This window comes from Schizosaccharomyces japonicus (genome assembly GCF_000149845.2).
Source record: "Schizosaccharomyces japonicus yFS275 unplaced genomic scaffold supercont5.1, whole genome shotgun sequence".
NCBI lineage: Eukaryota > Fungi > Ascomycota > Schizosaccharomycetes > Schizosaccharomycetales > Schizosaccharomycetaceae > Schizosaccharomyces > Schizosaccharomyces japonicus.
In genome coordinates, this window is record NW_011627860.1 from 2,411,823 (window position 1) to 2,431,799 (window position 19,977).

Here is a 19,977-nt window from a genome sequence, read left to right on the forward strand (position 1 = left end):
AAGTCATTACATTTTTTGGCATGGCGGAAATATAATAAGTAGACCCGGACAGTGAGCAGTCAAATAATGGTTTTACTTTCTGCGCTTTAGAAAGTTAATCATCGGTTGAGCACCAGCATTTGTAATAAAGAACATTCGTTTTAATGAACTATCCCAAACAAGAACACCAAGCTCCTTTGCATATTGAACAGCTTTTTCAAAATCTTTGTCCGTGAGGAAGTCGCGAAATAATATACCAGGAGTCGCCCGCAACCGATTCCGTTCTAACTCCCAAAGATAAATCTGATCAACTAAAGTAGGCGGCAGGAGAGGAATCTCTTTCCGCATTTGGGGATGTGCGTGTGTCGTTAAATATGTGATAATCTGCTCTGCCGTAATACCACTTTGCAATGCCCGCCGAATACTATCTCTGGTAATAACACCAACAATTAAATTGGAAAACCGAGCACGTAAGTTGGTAAAAAGACCAAGAATGGCGATTTGAAGCGGTGAGTCTGTGTAAGCGTATAAACGATAATTTGTCTCGACAATAATAAACCCTTTCCCGGCATCAGATCCCGCACCCTTGACTGGTGAATGATACTCAGTGGTTAAACTAGTAGCAAGACGAGTCGGGTAAAACCGCCGGGATGATGATTTTTTTTGATACACTAGGCCGTACTCGCGTAAGTCTTCTAACATGATTTGTTGAGTATCGGTCAAGAAGTGAACTGAATAATCTCGACCTAATTCCAAACTGCCCAACATGAAGAGAAAGTGCAACACTTGCACGGGATCCATGTGCGTGTCTTCTGAAAGCTTCAGGTACTCTAGTAAAAGTGTCCAAATTTGTGTATTAATGTCTTGAAGCAAGAACTGGAAGCCCGAATGGGTAATTCGAACTTGATTTTTTGTTCCCGTCATCAACCCACCCCGACGTAACAAACTGAGAACACCTTCACCAGGGATTTTTTTAACTGACGTTCCTACCATGAAGTGGAGAATTGTCTCCCATGTGTCGGTAGCATATTTGTCCAAAAACTCGATGTCGACTCTTTGTCTGTCCTCATCTATACAAGGCACACCAAAAGAATTGTGTGTTCCACTGTTCAATGCAATTAGTATGAAGTAGTCACGAATTAATCTTACCCTCCGGTAAGTGCCGTGATGAATTGTTGGCGAAATTCTGAATTTAAAATCACATTTTGACCATCAACTTGAAAAATGTGCATTCTAACAAGTTTATTAAACGACTCCGTTTGATAAACCTTGCTTGATAATTTTGTCCACAAATCAAAGTCGTTTAACGCAACTGGGGAAGGATTGAAGAGCATAGCCATCACATATTGTCGGGCAATAATTGGCAGTAGACGAAAAATGGCTAAACACGTTGCAGGTTTCTGATACAACCGCATGTGATTTGGAAGCTGTTCAAGGTAATCATTGATGCTAGTTTTGAACTCTGCTTGCATTATTTAGCCTTTTTTCAACGTCCAACTGGCAGAATGGGTGGAAGGAGTGATAGCCTGTTCCAAAGAATGGGCAGGCATTCACTTACCACAATATAGGAGAGAAAACTATTGAAAGTGGAATGAAATTTCAGATTTAATTCACCTTTTTCAGTAAGTAAATGGTTTTGAAAAAAAAAAGCGTTGTCTGGACAAAAAAAAGTTTAAAACAGAAAAGCACCGAAAAACTCGAAAAAAAAAAACGAAGGGAAATCGGACAAAGTGATAAGTAAAATGTAGTGTAAATCTGTGTCAAGGTATTCATGTTTACGTGCAAAAGGAACACCTAAGAACGAAGTGCTTTCAATCTCTCTTGTAATAAATCATCAAGGTCTTGTGCTTTCACGGGCACCGGTTCTTGGGCTTGAATTTCAGTAGCTGATTGCTGGGGAAGGGGCTCGCTGTTAAGAGATTGATTTAACTCCAAGCCTGCTTCGTCAGCTACGCTTTGTAGCAATAAGTCAACGTCTTCTTGTGGTGCATCAACAGCCGTCGCAGTTCCCATGGACTATAAGTCAGTATTAGTTTCGCGATATATAAGAAGAAATGATTTCTTAATTTGCATACCTTCTCCATGACACCTGCTTGAACATTAATATCGTCGAATTGAGTCTCGAAACGATCCATGACCCTAGATATCTGTAAGAAATGTAAGTTAGTACCATACTCAAATGAAAATATTTATTTAAGAGTAATTGAGACATAGTGTCAAATGCACGCTGCAATTCAAATCTTAAAACCTTAGCACATACCATTTCAAGATTCATAGAACGTGTAGCTCTATCCATTTCACGAACGACACCACTCATGTTTCTGGACATCTATCCATATTGTTAGTTGCATAAAAAAAAACATGAAGAGATCGAACGAGAGTGTTCGACATTATAAACTCACATTTCGCATCGTAACCGCAGTTTGTATTCTGCTGCTCACTGCATCAATTCTTGAGGAAAGCCGTAAAAGATTGAGTGCTTCCTGTTGTTTCCGAATGGCGTTCGTAGCATAAATTCTCGCAATTTCAGTATTTCCTTGGGCCATTGCCTTACAAATATGTTAGATTATAGCAATGAGACAAACAAGAAGTTTACACAATCCTCACCTTTTTTATCTTTGCTTTCTCGGATTTCTCTTCTTTTACAGCTTTCTGAGATTGTTTCTTCAGCGATTTTGCTGCAAACTTAAATTTAAATTAGCGCGAGTACAATCATTTATCATACTTTTAACTGAAATAATGAATCTGTTTTCGGTTAGTTACTGTATTGAAGGTATAGAATTAATTAGAGTATTTTGAGCCAATTCTTCATACTTTCAAGACCACTCATCGTATTTACACACTAATATAATCAAAATGAGTTTGAAAAGAGTATTGATAAGCTGTAATTGAATATAACGGGAACTAGTAGTTGTAGAAGAAAGACTTGGTTATGGATACGCCGCCTGGTAGCACTCAAAACCTTGAACGAAATGCAAACGCGTACGCGTCGTAAACATTACTTTTTAAGTTAGAAACTGAAATGAAAAGGTACACAAACAATGTTCTTTATAATTAAAAGTGGCATTTGACTAAAATTACCTGCTTAGACCATTGTGAGTGAAAAGCTGATTATATATAGAACGGGAAAAGAGCGTAGAAAAAAAAAAGCTTGAGATGAGTGTAACATATACAACACGTAGTCCCTTGTTGGGACAGCAGTTAATAAAAAGGGTCAGGTTTGGTTTCTTTCAATTCACAAAGGGACAGAATTCTCTCGCAAAACCCTTATGGTTTAAAAAGACTAGAGTAACAAAATCATTCCAGCGCTGGAACAAAACTCAAATTCGCCTACTCTTTCCTACATCCGTACGAACAACTCTCTGTGAGGAGAAAACTATGCAATTATGCAGCAGGAATTCTGCTTTTTAGCAGACTTGTAAAACATACGAGACTGAGCTGACAAATTGTCGCTACGTTGAATAAGATCATCCAGTTTCTCACCGCGAGCGAGAACACTCTCAATGGTTTTGTGGAGAACGTCCTTTGTTTCGTCGAGCTCCTGCTGAACCCGCATAATGGTATCAGCTTGTTTGGGATCTTGGTACTTGGAGATGTACGTGTCCAGTTCGGGGAAGGGAAGTGTTACAGCACCCTCTGCCCATTTGTTTCGAGGATACTTTGCCAAAAATTCGTCCAGAACCTTATTTAACAGGGTATAGGCCACTCTCATAGGGTACTCCTTGTCACTAATTATGACTCCACAGAGACCATCTGAACGATTGTATACGTGGAACACATAATCTGACTGTTCAACGTCTTGTCTTTGACCAGGGGAAGTACGTTCTGTTACTGTTTTCGTGAAAAACCCCATAAACTCGCCAACACTAATGAAACGTTAGAACATATCTTAAACCGTGTGAACATACGTAGAACGTTGGAAAAATGAAAAGCTTGAGAGATCAGACACCGTGCTCAGCAACTGGACGGGCTTAGGATCATAACGGAGAACGTTAATGCCGTAAAGCTTCATAATGGGTTGTTAAGGTGAGTTGCTCTGGTTAACCTTGGCTAAGCTCATAGTAAGGTTAGTGATGACGTACAATCACACCTGTAGTATGGACGCGTCAAAGTTGTATGGGCGTCAGTCGCGCTCTTACCGTTTCCCAACCACGCACCACCATTGGGGCATTGTGCCTGTAATTTGCTTATTTTTCTTGGTATATTTTGCTCTATATGACTCCCATTCCAGATCTTCTTGCTAAGGCTGACAGTGTGTTCAAAAGCTTGCCAGAACTCGATGATTCTGTGAAGTATCATTTTGAATACAAGATTGACAATTCTGCTGCTGGTCTTGCGGTTTCTCGGTTAAAACAATTATGGAGCAAATCCTTGGAAAGTGAGGTAGACGTTCCTGATCAAAATGCGACAGGAATTGAACAAACGGAGGAGGACCCTATGACTTGGTTGTTAGGATGTTGCGAGAATGTCGCACCGTCGATGTCTTTAGATGCAGATGCACTCTTTGAAGGTGTTGTTGAGGCTCTGAGTCACTCCGCTAATGAGTATGCATGTCAAGAAGCTCTTATTAGCTTACTTGGTTACGACAATATCCAACTTGTTTCAGATCTCTTAATGAAACATCATGAATTGAAGCAATATCTAGAGACATCTGCTATTCAATACGCAGAGGAAGATCAATCTGGAAAAGATGAAACTGCCACTCATGGTGCCGCCTTATTAGAGCGTATTAAACGTTCAAAGCAGAAAGCTTTGCAAAGAACGGATAATCGTGGTCCTCTATTTACCGGACAAAAGCTGTTTAATGACGAGCAATACCCGCATGTCTACGGCGCAAAAAATATCGGCAATTCTGTTAGTATTGTGGGCAAAAAGTTTGCTCTTCCAGCCGGAAGTGTTCGTGAAGAATACGAACGCTATGAAGAGATTACAGTTCCTTACGCAAAACAAGCCGCTCGTCTTCCGGGTGAGAAGCCTGTTAAAATTTCTTCATTGAATACCTTATGTCGGAAGACATTTCTAGGATACACTTCTCTGAACCGTATTCAATCTCTTATTTTCCCGATTGCTTTTACAACAAATGAAAACATGCTGGTCTGTGCACCTACCGGTGCTGGTAAAACAGATGTCGCCATGTTAACCATCTTACAGACTTTATCCAATTATTGTGATGTCGTTGGAGTTGATAGCAATGGCGATGATATTTACAACTTGCGTAAAGATGAGTTTAAAATTGTCTATGTTGCTCCTATGAAGGCACTTGCAGCTGAAGTTGTTGACAAGATGGGAAAACGACTGGCTTGGCTTGGGGTGAAGACCCGAGAGTTTACCGGTGATATGCAGCTCACGAAGAAAGAACTTAGTGAAACTCAGCTACTTGTAACTACGCCTGAAAAATGGGATGTCGTTACGCGTAAGAGTGTTGGTGACACGGAACTTGCCGAAAAGGTTAGACTCTTAATCATTGATGAGGTTCATATGCTTCATGATGACCGTGGTGCTGTAATAGAATCCATCGTTGCTCGAACACAACGTTTTGTGGAAACGAGCCAGACAATGATAAGAATAGTTGGTTTATCTGCTACCCTCCCAAACTATCTTGATGTTTCAGACTTCTTGGGTGTAAATCGTCAACGCGGACTGTTTTACTTTTCTAATGCGTTCCGTCCCTGCCCCATTGAACAGCATTTTATTGGAGTCAAAGGTACTGCTAATTCAAGACAATCCATGGGCAATTTGGATGAGGCTGCTTTTGATAAAGTTCTTAATCTTCTCGAAAACGGTCATCAAGTGATGGTCTTCGTTCACTCACGAAAGGATACCATCAAGACGGCTAAGAAACTGAAAGAACAGTTTTACAATGAAGGCAAAATGGATTTACTGGACAGTTCTGATGAGTTGCAGTCTGAAAATCCAAAATATAAATTAATGCAACGAGAAGTGGGAAAGTCCAAGATGAACGACCTTAAAGAGTTATTTAAATATGGTCTCGGTGTCCACAATGCTGGAATGCATCGTTCAGACAGACATCTGACTGAAAAGCTCTTCTCTATGGGTCTCATTAAAGTTTTGTGCTGTACTGCTACTTTGGCTTGGGGTGTTAATTTACCAGCTTATGCCGTTGTCATTAAAGGGACTCAGTTGTACGATCCACAAAAAGGTTCATTTGTTGACTTGGGTGTCCTTGATGTTCTTCAAATTTTTGGTCGTGCTGGAAGACCTCAATTCGAGAGTTCAGCAGAGGCCTATATTGTAACTACACATGATAAACTCGCTCATTATCTTTCTGTAGTGACACAGCAAAGCCCGATTGAGTCACAATTCGTTGAGCATCTTGTCGACAATCTTAACGCAGAAATTGCGTTGGGTAGTGTTACTAACATTGATGAAGCGGTGTCGTGGTTGGGTTATACTTACCTCTATATCAGAATGCGGAAGAATCCCCTGATTTATGGAATCGCATATGATACCCTTCAGGACGATCCACTTTTGGGAAGCAAGCGAAGAGAACTGGTTATGCTTGCAGCACAGAAACTGTATGCGAATCAAATGATTGTATATAATAAAAACACTGGTTACTTAACTCCAAAAGATTTGGGACGTATAGCGTCACATTATTACATTTCCTACCAAAGTGTTACCACAATTAACAAGTTACTAAAGAGTCAAATGTCGGAAGCCGATATTTTTTCATTACTTAGTAACTGCAGCGAGTTCTCTCAAATTAAGTCAAGAGAAAATGAAGCAAAGGATTTGGAAGAGCTCTTAGAATACTCGACTCCTTGTCAACTTCGGGACTCAGTCTCTAACACACCTGGAAAAGTCAATGTCGTTCTTCAAAGTTACATTTCACGATCCCGTGTTGATGATTTTACGCTACAATCAGATATGAACTATGTTGCTCAGAACGCCGGAAGAATTACTAGAGCTTTGTTTGAGATCGCTCTTTCTCGGGCATGGTCCTCTGCATACACTGTTCTAAGTATCTGTAAATCCATTGATAAGCAACAGTGGTCATTTGAACATCCGCTTGCCCAACTGAATCTTCCTCGTGAAATTGTAGCGAAACTGGAGAACCAGGCTTCCTCTTCAACTTCAATTGTTGAAATGGTCGAAATGGACGACACGGAGTTGGGAGATCTTGTTCATAATAAGCGTATGGGCAACGTTTTAAGAAATGCACTCTCGCACTTTCCATTGCTTAAGGTGGAAGCAGATTTGTTCCCTTTAACACAAAACGTTATGAGGATCAGTTTAAATATTTCGCCTTTATTTGAATGGGATATGCGTATTCACGGAAATACCGAATTGTTTTGGATTTTTGTTGAGGATAGTGGTAGCAATACCATTTTGCATCATGAAGTCCTTTATTTGTCTAGGAAAACGTACCGTTCTATTCCTCCTTTGAGTTTTGCAATTCCGCTTTCTAATCCACCTCCTTCACAGCTTTACGTGATTGCAATTTCAAACACATGGCTTGGCGCAGAAACCGTAACCCCCGTAAACCTCTCCCATGTTGTATTGAGAGAAGATCCTAATCCTATTACTGAGCTTTTGGACTTACAACCTCTTCCAATCACTGCTTTACAGAATCCTGTTCTCGAGGAGATTTGTGCCAAGCGTTTCAGCTTTTTCAATGCAGTCCAAAGTCAATTCTTCCATACAGTTTACCATACGCCAACAAATGTTTTCATTGGTGCACCTACAGGTTCTGGTAAAACAATGGCAGCTGAATTAGCGACATGGTGGGCATTCCGTGAACATCCTGGTTCCAAAGTTGTTTACATCGCACCAATGAAAGCTCTTGTAAAGGAAAGATTAAAGGATTGGGGCGCTCGTCTTGTGGAGCCCATGCATATCAATATGATTGAACTTACTGGTGACACTTCTCCCGATTCAAAAACAATTATGGGGGCAGATATCATAATTACCACTCCCGAAAAATGGGACGGTATCACAAGAAATTGGAGAACACGCAAGTATGTTCAAAATGTGTCTTTGGTTATTATTGATGAAATTCACTTGCTTGGCAGTGACCGTGGTCCAATTCTGGAAATGATTGTTTCCCGTATGAATTACATCGCTTCACAAACCAACTCTTCTGTTAGAATACTTGGTTTGTCAACTGCGGTTGCAAACGCGCATGATTTGGCTGATTGGTTGGGAATTACAGACGGTTTGTTTAACTTTAGACATTCCGTAAGACCTGTTCCCCTCGAAATCTACATTGACGGTTTCCCTGGAAGAGCTTATGGCCCCCGAATGATGTCAATGAATAAACCCGCATTTCAGGCAATCAAAACTCATTCACCTACGAAACCTGTTATTATTTTTGTCTCCTCACGTAGACAAACCCGTTACACAGCAAGAGACTTGATTTCTTTCTGTGCGCTTGAGGACAACCCTAGACGTTTCTTGAACATGAAAGAGGAAGATTTGGAAATGGTGCTAACAAAAGTTGAGGACAAAAATCTAAAAATGTCTCTTCCTTTTGGCATTGGGTTGCATCACGCTGGTCTTACTGAGGATGATCGACGGATCAGTGAAGAGCTGTTTGTCAATAACAAGATTCAAATTCTCATTGCTACTAGCACAATTGCTTGGGGTGTTAACACACCTGCGCATTTAGTAATTGTTAAGGGTACAGAGTACTATGATGCTAAGATTGAGGGTTACAAGGATATGGATCAAACAGACGTACTCCAAATGCTCGGTCGTGCCGGACGTCCTCAATTCGATACCGAGGGTGTTGCAAGAATTTTTGTTCAAGACACGAAGAAATCATTCTACAAGCACTTTTTGCATAGCGGTTTTCCTGTGGAGTCATATCTTCACAAAGTTTTGGAGGATCATATTAATGCAGAAATTGCTTCTGGAACGCTTCATTCGCGACAGGATGCGATGGACTTTTTAACTTGGACGTACTTTTACCGTCGTGTTTATCAAAATCCTGTTTATTACGGTGCTGCCAGCAACGATCAGGAAAGCGTCGATGAATTTTTGTCTCAACTTATTAATAACACTTTCAAAGAATTGGAGCTTTCTGCCTGTATTTACAGAACAGATAACGAAAATTACGCACCGACCTCACTTGGAAGAATTGTCAGTTATTACTACATTTCTCACAGATCCGTGCGCAATGTGGTTCAAAAACTGCGGAGCGACTTTGATTTCCCAAGCTGTCTTCAGCTACTTGCCGAGTCTACCGAGTTTGATGATTTGGCTATCCGTCATACAGAAGATATCACAAACGCAGAAATCAACAAGACCTTAAAGTATAACGCAGAACGTCTCAACCTGAGAATGGTCGACGCACATGTGAAAACATTTATTCTTTCTCAGGCGCACATGGCTCGTTTGGAGTTGCCCGTGGATGATTATATTACCGATACGTTCGCCGTTCTCGATCAAATTATTCGTATCATTCAAGCATATTTGGATGTGTCAGCAGAACTAAGTTTCCTTAATGTGTGTTTCACGTTTATTAGCATTTTACAGTGTTTAAAGCAAGCTTGCTATCCGGATGAGCTATATAGAAACGCACTTCCCTCTCTTACGTTTAAGTCAGAGAAAGAGGCGAAGAAAGTGCTATATAAAGTTGCTGGAAAGTCTCGTCAATTTTTGGAAAAGACGCTCGCGAAACTAAGTTTGGTTCCAGAAAGCATGGATGCTTTGTACGCAGCGACCTCCGCATATCCAGACATGGACATTCATGTGAGTCAAAAATCGCCTGAACTTGTTCACTTGCAGATTCGCCGTTGCAACCCCCCTTTGAACCCAGACTTCCATATTTACTCTGAAAAATTCCCTAAACCTCAGACAGAAGGTTGGTTCGTTCTCATTGGCAATCCACAGACTGACGAACTATTTGCTATTCGGAGGGCGTCTATGCTGGGAAAGAATTCTGCTCAACAGAAACTTACGCTACGTCTTCGACTCGATATTCCAGCTCCCTGTCAAGGCCAAAACGCAAAAGTTTATGTTATCAGCGATAGCTATCCGCTGGTATACGAACACTCCATTCATTTAATGTCTCCGTCTGAAGCAACGAGTACAACCTCATAATTCGCCTTCCGTCACGTCCTCCCCCGCCAACTGAGAATAACCTCCCGAATTAACCAAAAATTTATTAGCCCAATCTACAACTGCATTTCTTCATCCGGAATTTCTTCACCACGGCTCGTGCTGTTTGCGAGTTCACGGCGAATCTCCGGACCAATGGAGTAATGACCCTTAGCAATGACAACCTCGAGCAATGCATCTTTTTGCTCAGGCGTGATATCATGCTTGTATCGTTGAGCGAATACAAGCAACGATTGATGTTCAAGAACAGCAAGAGGACGATCAATAGACTTCCAACGAAGGAAATAGAAAACAAGTGCGTCCACTACCTTGTACGGCAGAGCGTACTTTTTGTCCAATAAGATGCGGATAAATAACGACTGTGCTCCACTCATTTCAAACTCTGTCAAACGAAGCAAAGCAGCAGCAGAATGCAGTACAGGGACTGAAACTTTAGTGAGAACACTGCCGACGATAGCGGCTTCACGTAAGGTGCAACCCTCCTGGAGGAGAGGAAACAGGAATCCCTTAAACCAAGCTGCGGGTTTATAAAGGCCCTTCTTTAAAGCCATGTACAAGTGATAGTTAAGTTTTCCTCCGTCACGAATATCCTCACGGACACGTTCAAGCAAAACAGTTGTCAAAAACCGCTGGGCCTGGAGAGGCTTCAAATTGGAGACGAAAATACGTGTGGCTTGATACACGGCGTGAGGAGTCCATGTGTCTGGTCTTGTAAGATAGAGAATATCTTCCCAGTTCGATAAGTTAGGAATAATTTTGAACGCTTTAGGGATTTTGCCTGAACGGTATCTAGACAACAGCAAGCCTACCTTGCTATAAACCTCGATAACCTTAGGAGGGAGCGGAGGCAATCCCGATTCTTCTTCTTCTTCCACGGGCAACTCACCGCGAGCTCTCGCCTCTGCCTCTTGAATCTTCTGCATAATAAGATTCGACAAGTTGGTGGGTTTTTGTTCTGTTTCTGGGAGAAACTTGTCAAACAGAGCCTTGTCACCTTCATCGATTTCGAACTCTTCGTACTCATCCTCCTCCTCTCCAGCAACAAATTCATTATCCGAGCCGTAATTAGCATCATCACTGTCGTCGTCCTCGTCTTCGATTTGAGGATTTGACAGACTGTCTCTGGCGGAAAGCGAAACTGAAGCAGCTTCAGGCTTGCTGGAAGCTTTCAAAGATGTAATTTTCAACGAATTGCCCTCATTTTTCGCGTTTCCTTCGGCGTTTTCTTCCTGTTCAATCTCCTCTGCTTGTTCTCTAGCAAGACGAAGAATTTTCTTTGACGATTTCGCGTCTAGAAACTCAGCATTTGCCTTCTTTTTTCCGGACTTTTGAGGTTTTGAGGTTTTTGTTCGCAAAATGCCTTCCTCGCGGCTCTTTTCAATGTCCTGGTGCAAAGGCACATGGCTCAATCTCACCTTAGGAGCTTTAGGCATCTTACAGTTATCGAGGTAGAGGGTGCGTCGAAATTTTGCTGGTTTCCTTCCTGGAGTGCCCGAGCAGGGAAGGAGCGGTAAGCGAGTAAGCGATGGTCTGCGGGATTAAGCGATTGTTAAGCGAGGTTTGAGGACATAGAGACGGTGAATAGATCTGTACACTAATCAAGAATAAACTGTTAGCAAGAGACGGTGTGTGTATTTTTACTAACAGTTTTCTTGCTTCCGGAAAGTTTGAATCGTTCAGGATTTAGTTTTCCTTCACGTGATTACTTTAATATTTAAGCTTTCGCTACGCAGTGAAAACGAGAGAACTCTAACGAGCGTCCAAAGTGCTCTCCGCGAGAACTATGAAAGTATCCATTAGCCAAGAACTCGGCTCCCTGTGTTTTTCTGTTGACTGTGATCATTCTGTTTAAATATTCGCGTAAAATACGCGTTTTTGGTTTCCTTATTTGTTTTAAAGGTTAAAATTCGCGGAATTGGGCAAGAACAAAGTTTTAGAAGGAGTGTTCGTTGTCATATTCTTTCGAACGACGCGATTCTCTTCGTTTCCTCCATCACGACTTGGGTTATTTCATGAAGCTCGTTTAATACTGTAATTTTGGTTGTTCTGGTTTAACATTCTTAAATACAACTCTTTGTCTATCATCATGGATGATGGAGTCGTTTGGAATGCGTCTCATACACTAAACAATAAGCATTCTTACTGCTACTGTGGTGCCGACAGGAACCTTTGTGTGCCGGATTTGCAATGCTCCTCATGTCATAATATGTTTCACTTACAATGTTTGACGCCTCCTTGCACGTCTATGTTGGGATTCAGTACGAATTACCGGTTCCTGTGTAAGAATTGCTCTGAAGGTGGGATTGAACAATTGGAAAGAGGAGTTTCTGCTTGGAAAGCTGTCACAGCAACTGCAATGGCGAATCTTGTCGTCAATAAGTTTCGTGAAATGCGTCCAACAGAGCCCTTGGATTATTTCAGTGCTAAAAATATGCAAAATTTTAAAGCGAATACATTCTTTTTTCAAAAAAAGGTCGACTTGATTCCATACGTGGAAGCGAATTGGCACCTGCTCTGTCCAGACCGTGAAAAAGTGCAAACATGGCAGGCAACGCTTGGCAGTTGTCTTGTTGCGAATAAAGATACTTACCGCGCGAAGGATGAGTCTCAGAGAAATCAGATATCAGAATATGCTTTAGCCAACCCGAACCTCTTTGAGTTTCGGTCGGGCTACATCTCTCCCTTCCAAAAAATTGGAGCGGTTGTGCCTATGAAGCGTTACATTGACTCGGATCATATGAGTCATTTACAACGAGCTAAAAAAGAAGCGAAAGAATACAACAAACGTGAACCGAAAAAGGCTGCCTTACCGCCGCCCCCTCCAAAAAGACAAGAAGTTGTCATCAGTGTGCCAATTAGATACAATCCACCTCCATGGAAACCATCTGACTTCGATGCTATGCCAAAACCGCCCATGTTTTCGCCAACTCACACTTCAGCGAATGGAAATACTTTCTTTACAGTGGCGGACATTCCCTTTAACCGTCCTGGCTTTCGATACACTATGTGTGAGGCCGCTCGATCACTGCCGAGTATCATGTATCGACAAATTGAGTTGCCCCCTTATAGAGCTCGCATTAATTGGCACGACACATCTGAGCCGTTGCTCGTGGACTCTACGGCGATGGCTGCGTATGTCAAAAGGGGTTTCCGAATGGCACGGGCAAACGTTTTTGTGAACAGTGGAGAATGGTATTTTGAAGTTAGAATTGAAAAAGGAGGCGGTGAAGATGGTGCACATGTTCGTGTGGGCGTTGCCCGACGTGAAGCGCCGTTGGATGCGCCTGTTGGTTATGATGCATACTCTTATGGTTTGAGGGATACGGGTGGACAATGCGTTCATTTGTCACGGCCGACGGATTTTATGAAACCTTTCGGAACAGGCGATGTACTTGGATTTCACATATGTTTACCTACAAAAAAAAGGGCGGCGAATGTTGATCTTCCTGTGTACCGTGATCGTATTCCCATTCGTTACAAAGGACAACTTTACTTTGAACAATTAGACTATATACCGTCAAAATCAATGGACGATTTACTCGTGCCCTTGCCTTCGCGACCACAATTGAATGCAGCCAGTATTCCTGGATCTTTTATTAAAGTCTATAAAAACGGTGTTTTGATGGGGACGGCGTTCAGTGATCTGCTCGATTTCCGACCACCTCATTCCGCCAATGCAAATCATATGTCTTTCGATGATGGACAACTGGGTTATTTCCCAGCAATAAGTATGTTTGGGGGCGGAATCGCTAGTTTTCAATTTGGACCACATTTCTCTCACGTTCCAGCTGGTATCGGCCCAAATGTGCGCCCTATTTGTGAACGTTATGATGAACAAATAGCGGAGGATGTGCTTTATGATATGCTTGACGAAATAGAATACGCTGAAGACGCGGCTAAACAAACTCCTCAAACCGAGACAGCAACCAATTTGTCTATCGTCCAAGAACTTAAAGAGTTCAACTAACACCGGAAGGAATTCCATATGGCGTTAAAAGCCAAATGTATATTATAGATTCATATTCATGATATCGGATCAATCCTAATTAGTTACCTGTAAGAACGGAGTATAGATTTTGTTTGAAACCTTTATCGTAAATATTGTCTACTTGTGACATAGAGGTAAGTAGTTCTGCATTAGGTGGAGCATCTTCTAGCAAATACAAACGTTGTTTACCATTTACCACTTCACGGTAAAGCTTTCGATCTTCAACGAGATGCTTGATATCTTGCCATTTTTGTGATTCATTCGTAGTCATGCCGGTATAAATTAACCATAACTCGAAGGCTAAGAATGCGATCACAATTGGAGAGATAAGGAAACTCATTAAAAACATGCATCCCATTGCTCGATGAAGCCGAATAGAATTCCATAGAGAAGGTATAAGGGCAATATCACGGTTACGTCGTACATAAACATATTTTCCTGTAATAAAGCATCCTTGCACTAGCCCTTGGCAAGTGCTAAATAGAAAAAAAAGAAAGTAACGTGCATTTTTTTCACCGACACAATTATTAATCCATATACAATGATGGTCAAATCGGCTTACACAGTAGCCACAAAGTCTGCAATGTTTTGAGCGAGCGGGTCTCACAAATTTGCATGTAGAGCAAGTTTGGGGGAAAAATATGCAATTGTCGAATGGATACTTGCGAAAAGCTTGAACCCAGTTCTGTTCCGTTATGCGTCCAGGATTGGAAGTCGAGGCAAGGAACAATGAGATACAAGGTAACGAGAGACAAATTAGGATATACGTCCAGGTAAAGAAACCCCACTGAGAAGTGATTTCCTGGCCATTGTGAAAAAAAGCATATGCGCCAGCAACTAACAAAGTAAGGTAGAAAACAATGACCAGTGGATTCCTTTCATTCCAGAGGTAGTTGTGTACACGGCGAAAAACTCGAGTCAATATGCCACGAAACAGGTTTTGATCCAAGACAGAAAATAAATGTGGAATATGTACCAGCAGAAGCCGATTTAGCCAACCAATTGGTCCATGATGAAATGCAGGTATTTGTCCAAAAAGGATCACGAAAAGAAACGCAGAAAACGACAGACAACAAATCACATAAATTTGAAGCGATGTCATTTCCCTGACATTTACGGTAGAAAACGTCAGATACTTTTGTCGTCCTCAAAATAAACAAAAGGAACAACAGATTGTCGCAGAAACTAAGATTTGTACTTTTGTTAAGGCAAATTTCTTCTTATTTGGAGGTGTGCCACTTTACTGCCAGAACAACTTAACAAACACCCCAAACATAAAAAAACGAATTGTTTTGGTCAGGAAAGTTCCTGTAGCTCAAGAATGGTTGTAGAAAAGAAAGTTTTTGTCCATCTGTATCGCAATTTGATTCGCACGTCGAAGCAATTCCCGTACAGTTTCAGAGAGTTCTCCCTTCGTCGAATTCGTGACGCATTTCGTGAGGGAAGAAATGAAACGGACCCTGTAAAGGTTCAGAAGAATTTTGAAAAGGCTCAGGAAACTCTTCAGTTGATTCAACGACAGACGATCATAAACAAAATGTACACCAAAGGCAATTTGGTTGTCGAGGTATGCAGTGTCACTTAATAACAACTCTGAGATGTTCAGAGTAACAGTTCGTAAACGTCGCTAATACGTAACAGAATAAAGGACCTAAGGAGAATGTTGATAGTGCTTTGAAAAAAGCACACTAGAGGAGGTGTAGTTTATGAGGTTGATGAATATAGATATGTGTTTTCATAAGGCAGTGAGAGAACTTAAGGGAAGTGCAATCTGTTGGTAATTATCGTTTGCGTTTAGGGTACGCTCGAATTAGACAATTTAAACCACCTTAATGGTAGAGTGTTGAGGGCAATCATGCGACGTCAATCGTTTTTAGAATCGCATTCCATGTTTACCATATTCTCTTTGATACCATAGAGTAGCGCTCCAAACTCCAAAACGACTTGTTCTTATCTGTCGCTAAGTCGTCAGCAGGATCATTTAAATACGACTTTGTAGGTTTGTCGATTTCAATATGGCCACGAAACCAATTATTTGCCTTTCTTTCCTTTTCCCAGGCATTGCTTTCCCGTTCACGTTGATGAATTCCATCTACTCTTGACTGAGCGAAACCGTAAATGCTCATGCCGATTGTCACTTTGACACTTACGACGACGACAACAACAATACCAACTACAATGGCCCAAGAAAAGGCAGACAAAATTGTATGTTCCCAGAAAGATTCGCTCGCAAAGTCTTTTATACCCCCAATAATATCTTGTCGAGACATGGCAAACTGATCAGGCAAAAATCCAGCAGCTGACCTGTCCAGGTCTCGATGCAGCTCTCGAGCAGATTGAAACATTGACCAAGTTTGGCCAAGAGTGTGAATGAAAACAACAGCAAGCGGCAAGACAGGGAGACCCATCCGACGAGCGACGAACTGTGAACGACCAGTGCTAGTTGAGACACTATCTTGTTCCACCTTAATGTAATCATGACAAAGTACATCAGTAAATCGTGCATAGATGGAAGGGCGTATGTAGTTAAACTTTGTAACAAATGCGTGTTTCAACCAATCAACAAAATATTCTGATCCAATGACCCACAAGAAAGGCATTACTAATTTCTTCAATTTCGTATAAGTGAACAGTGGTACCGTAGGTGAAGAGGTTGCATAAAGTTCGGTCACATTGCGAAGAAAGACAACGATCACCATAACTGTTATTTGAAATCTTTCAATAATGTCTGAACAAGTAATCTGGAAGAGGTTCTCTTTTTCGAATTTTTTGAAGACGGCGCCTTTGATTTCGACAAATTGGTTGGAGATCAAGAGGCCAAACACATTGTTTGAGTAGGAATTGATGGTAACGTTGAGAGTAAGTATTTGATAAAGCAAGACGAGAGAGTGTAAAACCATGTATGCCACGCATAACCCAAAATACCAGATTAAATGTAGCCAGCCAGAAGCAGAAGTAAAAGGAAACTGAAGAGTGTCCAGAGAAAACAAGCAGTCCAGTAAGTCTTGGCCGAATGCAGAGCAAAGTCGGTCAACGACTTCTAATAAGTTGTACAGAACGTAAAAACGAATAGCTGCCTGAGCCCGGATAACATGGTAAACTCGACTTGCATCAAAGTTATGTAGTAGTCGTGCAGTTAAACAGACCAGTAAAAACTTCAAGATGTCAGTTTTCTGACACAAAGACAGATGAAATTTGTGATTTCTCGGGCGTATACGGATGAATGACCAAAGCATCGAGAGAAAGTTTAGAAAAAGCATAAAAAAAGTCATGACTAAACGGAAAGGAAACAAAACGAATATATACAGGAAACAGTCCACACAAACTAACCAACCAAACAAGAATGTTTTTTCTATAGCAAGTGGGACCTTAAGAAAGTTGGCAACACGGATCTTTTTAAGTGAGCTTGTTTGAACCATATCAGGTTCCGTAAGCTCCAGTTTTAGGTAATCCCAAAAGGAACGAAGTCTCCGTTTTCTACGAGAGCTCTCCGGTTTCGGAGTGCCCGGGGTTGCTGAAGGACGTGCATTGTTGGCCGTTGAAGGATGAAGAAACTTCGCATTCAATAACGGATCCATATTGATAGATGACTTTCCCTCACCGGCAACCTTCATACGAGTGTATACTGCAGATTTCAGCGGCTGTTCTGCTTTAGCAGGGCTGTTTTTTGCAGAAGACTGAGCACTGCATCGAAGATCAACACTGTGCGACCGTTCTTTTGAAACATGTCGGCTTCGCAAAGTAGAAATGCTGCTTGAGGACGGACGAAATTCTTTACTTTCTTCCGAACATTTGGACGGAGTCTTATAAACATCTAAAACAGTATCTTCTGTTCCAGTCAGGTCTTGTTTAACACGGTCATTTGGCATAATCGCAAGACTTTCTGTCATTAATCACAGAGAAGTAAGAATGAGAAGACCGTAAAGTGCAAAAAAGACTATAATAAGACAATTACCACGGTGAAAAGATAAGACACAAACGTTCTCGCGTCACAGCAATGGAAGCGTTCAGCGGTGAAAATGATTCAAATACTCAAAAAAACAGTATTTACTGGTATCAATTGCTCGTAAGTCAGGCAAGCATTCAATTGAGCAGACAAATTCACTTGTCGTGCAAATGGCAAATGGAAGGACGCCAATTTAGGTTTGTCTACGCGATGCCTAAATAAGGTTTAAGGTAGTGTACGTTACAGTTTGATAAATGTATTTAACGCAATTCCGTAAATTTTCTTAAAGTCACACAGGGAGCAACTGTGTGGGAAGAAATGGAGCGTGATGAAATTAAGCAAAGTCAGCAAAAAAAGAATGGAGTGTTGAATGAATTACATTATCAGTTGGCAAGGACGATACTCCTAACTTGTTTTGTAGCTTTTGACTTCGTCATCTTAATTGGACGCATGTTTATTATCGGCCGCTTCGCTTAAATCGTAAACCTTATATGGTGCGCCTATAGCAACCAATTATAAACTGAAGTAGAGACTTTCTTGGTAGAACAATTGCATTGAGTATACGAGCGGTTATTTGCTATTTCACGGATAAAATTCTTTTAGTTAAAAATATCTATCAATCGTAAATTTAGCGAATGTTATACAGAAACGTTTCTTTCCTGCAATTATAAGCAAGATTAACGTCGGTAAAATGAATGCACTATTGAACAAGATTGGGGTATCGACCGACATATAACGATAATAGCGTCGGTTTTTTTATTGAATATGTTATTGGATTGAAGAATTGTGTCGCATGTATAATGTCTTTCGAAGCTTGAAGACGATCATACTTAAACGTATTCGGTTTGTGCCTTTGAGGAAGAGAGGGAACCGATAAAATTTGGTTGGATACTAATACACCTCAAGCAATCACCTCAGTTCGTAAAAGCTGCAAGCGTTCTTAAAGAATCTCGACTCGTAAAAAAGATGTATTCAATATTGGCCTTGTTGACGCAGCTGAACTGGCATTCGTGATTAGTTGTCAAAAATATAATTACCTATGAACAAGTGTGAACTGAATCTAGAAATCAACGTTTATTTTTAAAATTGGAATTAGGAATTAGTAGAGGTCAAAGTGCTTTCATTGACTTGAATGAGAAAGGAATACATATGTATACATATATATATATATACGATATTCCCGTCTTTCCAGAAATTAAGATTATATTCTTACATCCTTCGTCTGCATTTTAGTGGCATTCTGTTCGAACCCCTAACTGGAAATTGGAAATTAAAAAGGGAGACATTGGAAATTTTCCTTGAACATAAACTGATTGTTCTCATGGAAGAACGATATGCATATCCGACGTATACGACTAAATGTTTTCGATTGATAGTGCTATGTCACTGAGCCTGTAAGCATGTGGTTACAATTGGCTCTGTCAAAAATGTATTTGCCAGTGTCTCTGAAGATGTTGAATGGCTTATTAAAAATGGCCGAAAACATCAAATTTGTAATGAAAAAAGGGGCTTGATAATGGAACTCGAAGTAATTGCTAGTCATCGTAAGTATTTTTGGAGATAGGCCGTCAGAAGAAACAAGGTGAATACGGTTATGATTGGCCGAAACGTTTTCTGGATCATGGTATTGGTATTCGTTCATTTTTTTTATATTATACTAAAAACCCTATGAATTTAGCGCCCATATTCTTCGGATCATACATTGACTTATTGTTGCAGCCAAGTGTCTTCCGAAACCCAAGAACTATATGTGAGCCTTAATCCAATATGTAGTTATGAGATTTACTAACATCAAAATTGACTGTATATTTCACGGTGCTATGCTTGCACAGGTCGAGCATGAACTTATCTAGTTTTGACCTCCATAGACTATAATGCAATTGAATTAAGCGTGTTAATAAAACAAGGTTGGTGACATCAACGATGTCTTTGGGCGGACCACGCAGAGAGTTGCATGAGAGCCTTTGCAAATTGATCTTTC

The 19,977-nt window shown here is 40.9% G+C and overlaps 9 protein-coding genes across 9 annotated transcripts; 3 read left to right on the forward strand and 6 right to left on the reverse strand.

The window, feature by feature from the left end:
- Nucleotides 1-72: 72 nt before the first annotated feature.
- On the reverse strand, nucleotides 73-1,451 carry SJAG_00901 (transcription factor TFIIH complex subunit Tfb2; the record flags this gene model as incomplete). The annotated part of the gene is made up of 2 exons (XM_002172134.1): nucleotides 73-1,084; nucleotides 1,129-1,451. 2 exons carry the CDS (start codon nucleotides 1,449-1,451, stop codon nucleotides 73-75), a joined length of 1,335 nt encoding a protein of 444 aa, XP_002172170.1.
- Nucleotides 1,452-1,773: 322 nt separating this feature from the next.
- SJAG_00900 (vacuolar sorting protein Did2) lies at nucleotides 1,774-2,878 on the reverse strand (the record flags this gene model as incomplete). Its single annotated transcript, XM_002172133.2, has 7 exons — nucleotides 2,794-2,878; nucleotides 2,705-2,724; nucleotides 2,587-2,664; nucleotides 2,382-2,528; nucleotides 2,240-2,308; nucleotides 2,055-2,126; nucleotides 1,774-1,995 (listed from the first exon to the last, which is right to left on the reverse strand). Exons 1-7 carry the CDS (start codon nucleotides 2,807-2,809, stop codon nucleotides 1,774-1,776), a joined length of 624 nt encoding a protein of 207 aa, XP_002172169.2. The 5' UTR covers nucleotides 2,810-2,878.
- A 99-nt stretch (nucleotides 2,879-2,977) lies between these two features.
- On the reverse strand, nucleotides 2,978-4,062 carry SJAG_00899 (SNARE Ykt6). The gene is made up of 2 exons (XM_002172132.2): nucleotides 3,888-4,062; nucleotides 2,978-3,845 (listed from the first exon to the last, which is right to left on the reverse strand). The coding sequence occupies exons 1-2, from the start codon at nucleotides 3,989-3,991 to the stop codon at nucleotides 3,356-3,358; spliced, it is 594 nt and encodes a 197-aa protein (XP_002172168.1). The 5' UTR covers nucleotides 3,992-4,062; the 3' UTR covers nucleotides 2,978-3,355.
- Nucleotides 4,063-4,098: 36 nt separating this feature from the next.
- SJAG_00898 (ATP-dependent RNA helicase Slh1) lies at nucleotides 4,099-11,655 on the forward strand. Its single transcript, XM_002172131.2, has one exon. It carries the CDS (start codon nucleotides 4,195-4,197, stop codon nucleotides 10,042-10,044), a length of 5,850 nt encoding a protein of 1,949 aa, XP_002172167.1. The 5' UTR covers nucleotides 4,099-4,194; the 3' UTR covers nucleotides 10,045-11,655.
- On the reverse strand, nucleotides 10,040-11,563 carry SJAG_00897 (bystin family U3 and U14 snoRNA associated protein). Its single transcript, XM_002172130.2, has one exon. It carries the CDS (start codon nucleotides 11,493-11,495, stop codon nucleotides 10,119-10,121), a length of 1,377 nt encoding a protein of 458 aa, XP_002172166.1. The 5' UTR covers nucleotides 11,496-11,563; the 3' UTR covers nucleotides 10,040-10,118.
- Nucleotides 11,656-11,794: 139 nt separating the features above from the next.
- On the forward strand, nucleotides 11,795-14,199 carry SJAG_00896 (Ash2-trithorax family protein). The gene has a single exon (XM_002172129.2). It carries the CDS (start codon nucleotides 12,149-12,151, stop codon nucleotides 14,027-14,029), a length of 1,881 nt encoding a protein of 626 aa, XP_002172165.1. The 5' UTR covers nucleotides 11,795-12,148; the 3' UTR covers nucleotides 14,030-14,199.
- SJAG_00895 (palmitoyltransferase) lies at nucleotides 13,493-15,273 on the reverse strand. The gene has a single exon (XM_002172128.2). The coding sequence runs from the start codon at nucleotides 15,150-15,152 to the stop codon at nucleotides 14,109-14,111; it is 1,044 nt and encodes a 347-aa protein (XP_002172164.1). The 5' UTR covers nucleotides 15,153-15,273; the 3' UTR covers nucleotides 13,493-14,108.
- Nucleotides 15,191-15,783, forward strand: SJAG_00894 (iron sulfur cluster assembly protein Isd11). The gene is made up of 2 exons (XM_002172127.2): nucleotides 15,191-15,617; nucleotides 15,692-15,783. Exons 1-2 carry the CDS (start codon nucleotides 15,372-15,374, stop codon nucleotides 15,740-15,742), a joined length of 297 nt encoding a protein of 98 aa, XP_002172163.1. The 5' UTR covers nucleotides 15,191-15,371; the 3' UTR covers nucleotides 15,743-15,783.
- SJAG_00893 (ER protein folding protein) lies at nucleotides 15,207-18,179 on the reverse strand. Its single transcript, XM_002172126.2, has one exon. It carries the CDS (start codon nucleotides 17,938-17,940, stop codon nucleotides 15,943-15,945), a length of 1,998 nt encoding a protein of 665 aa, XP_002172162.1. The 5' UTR covers nucleotides 17,941-18,179; the 3' UTR covers nucleotides 15,207-15,942.
- Nucleotides 18,180-19,977: the final 1,798 nt, after the last annotated feature.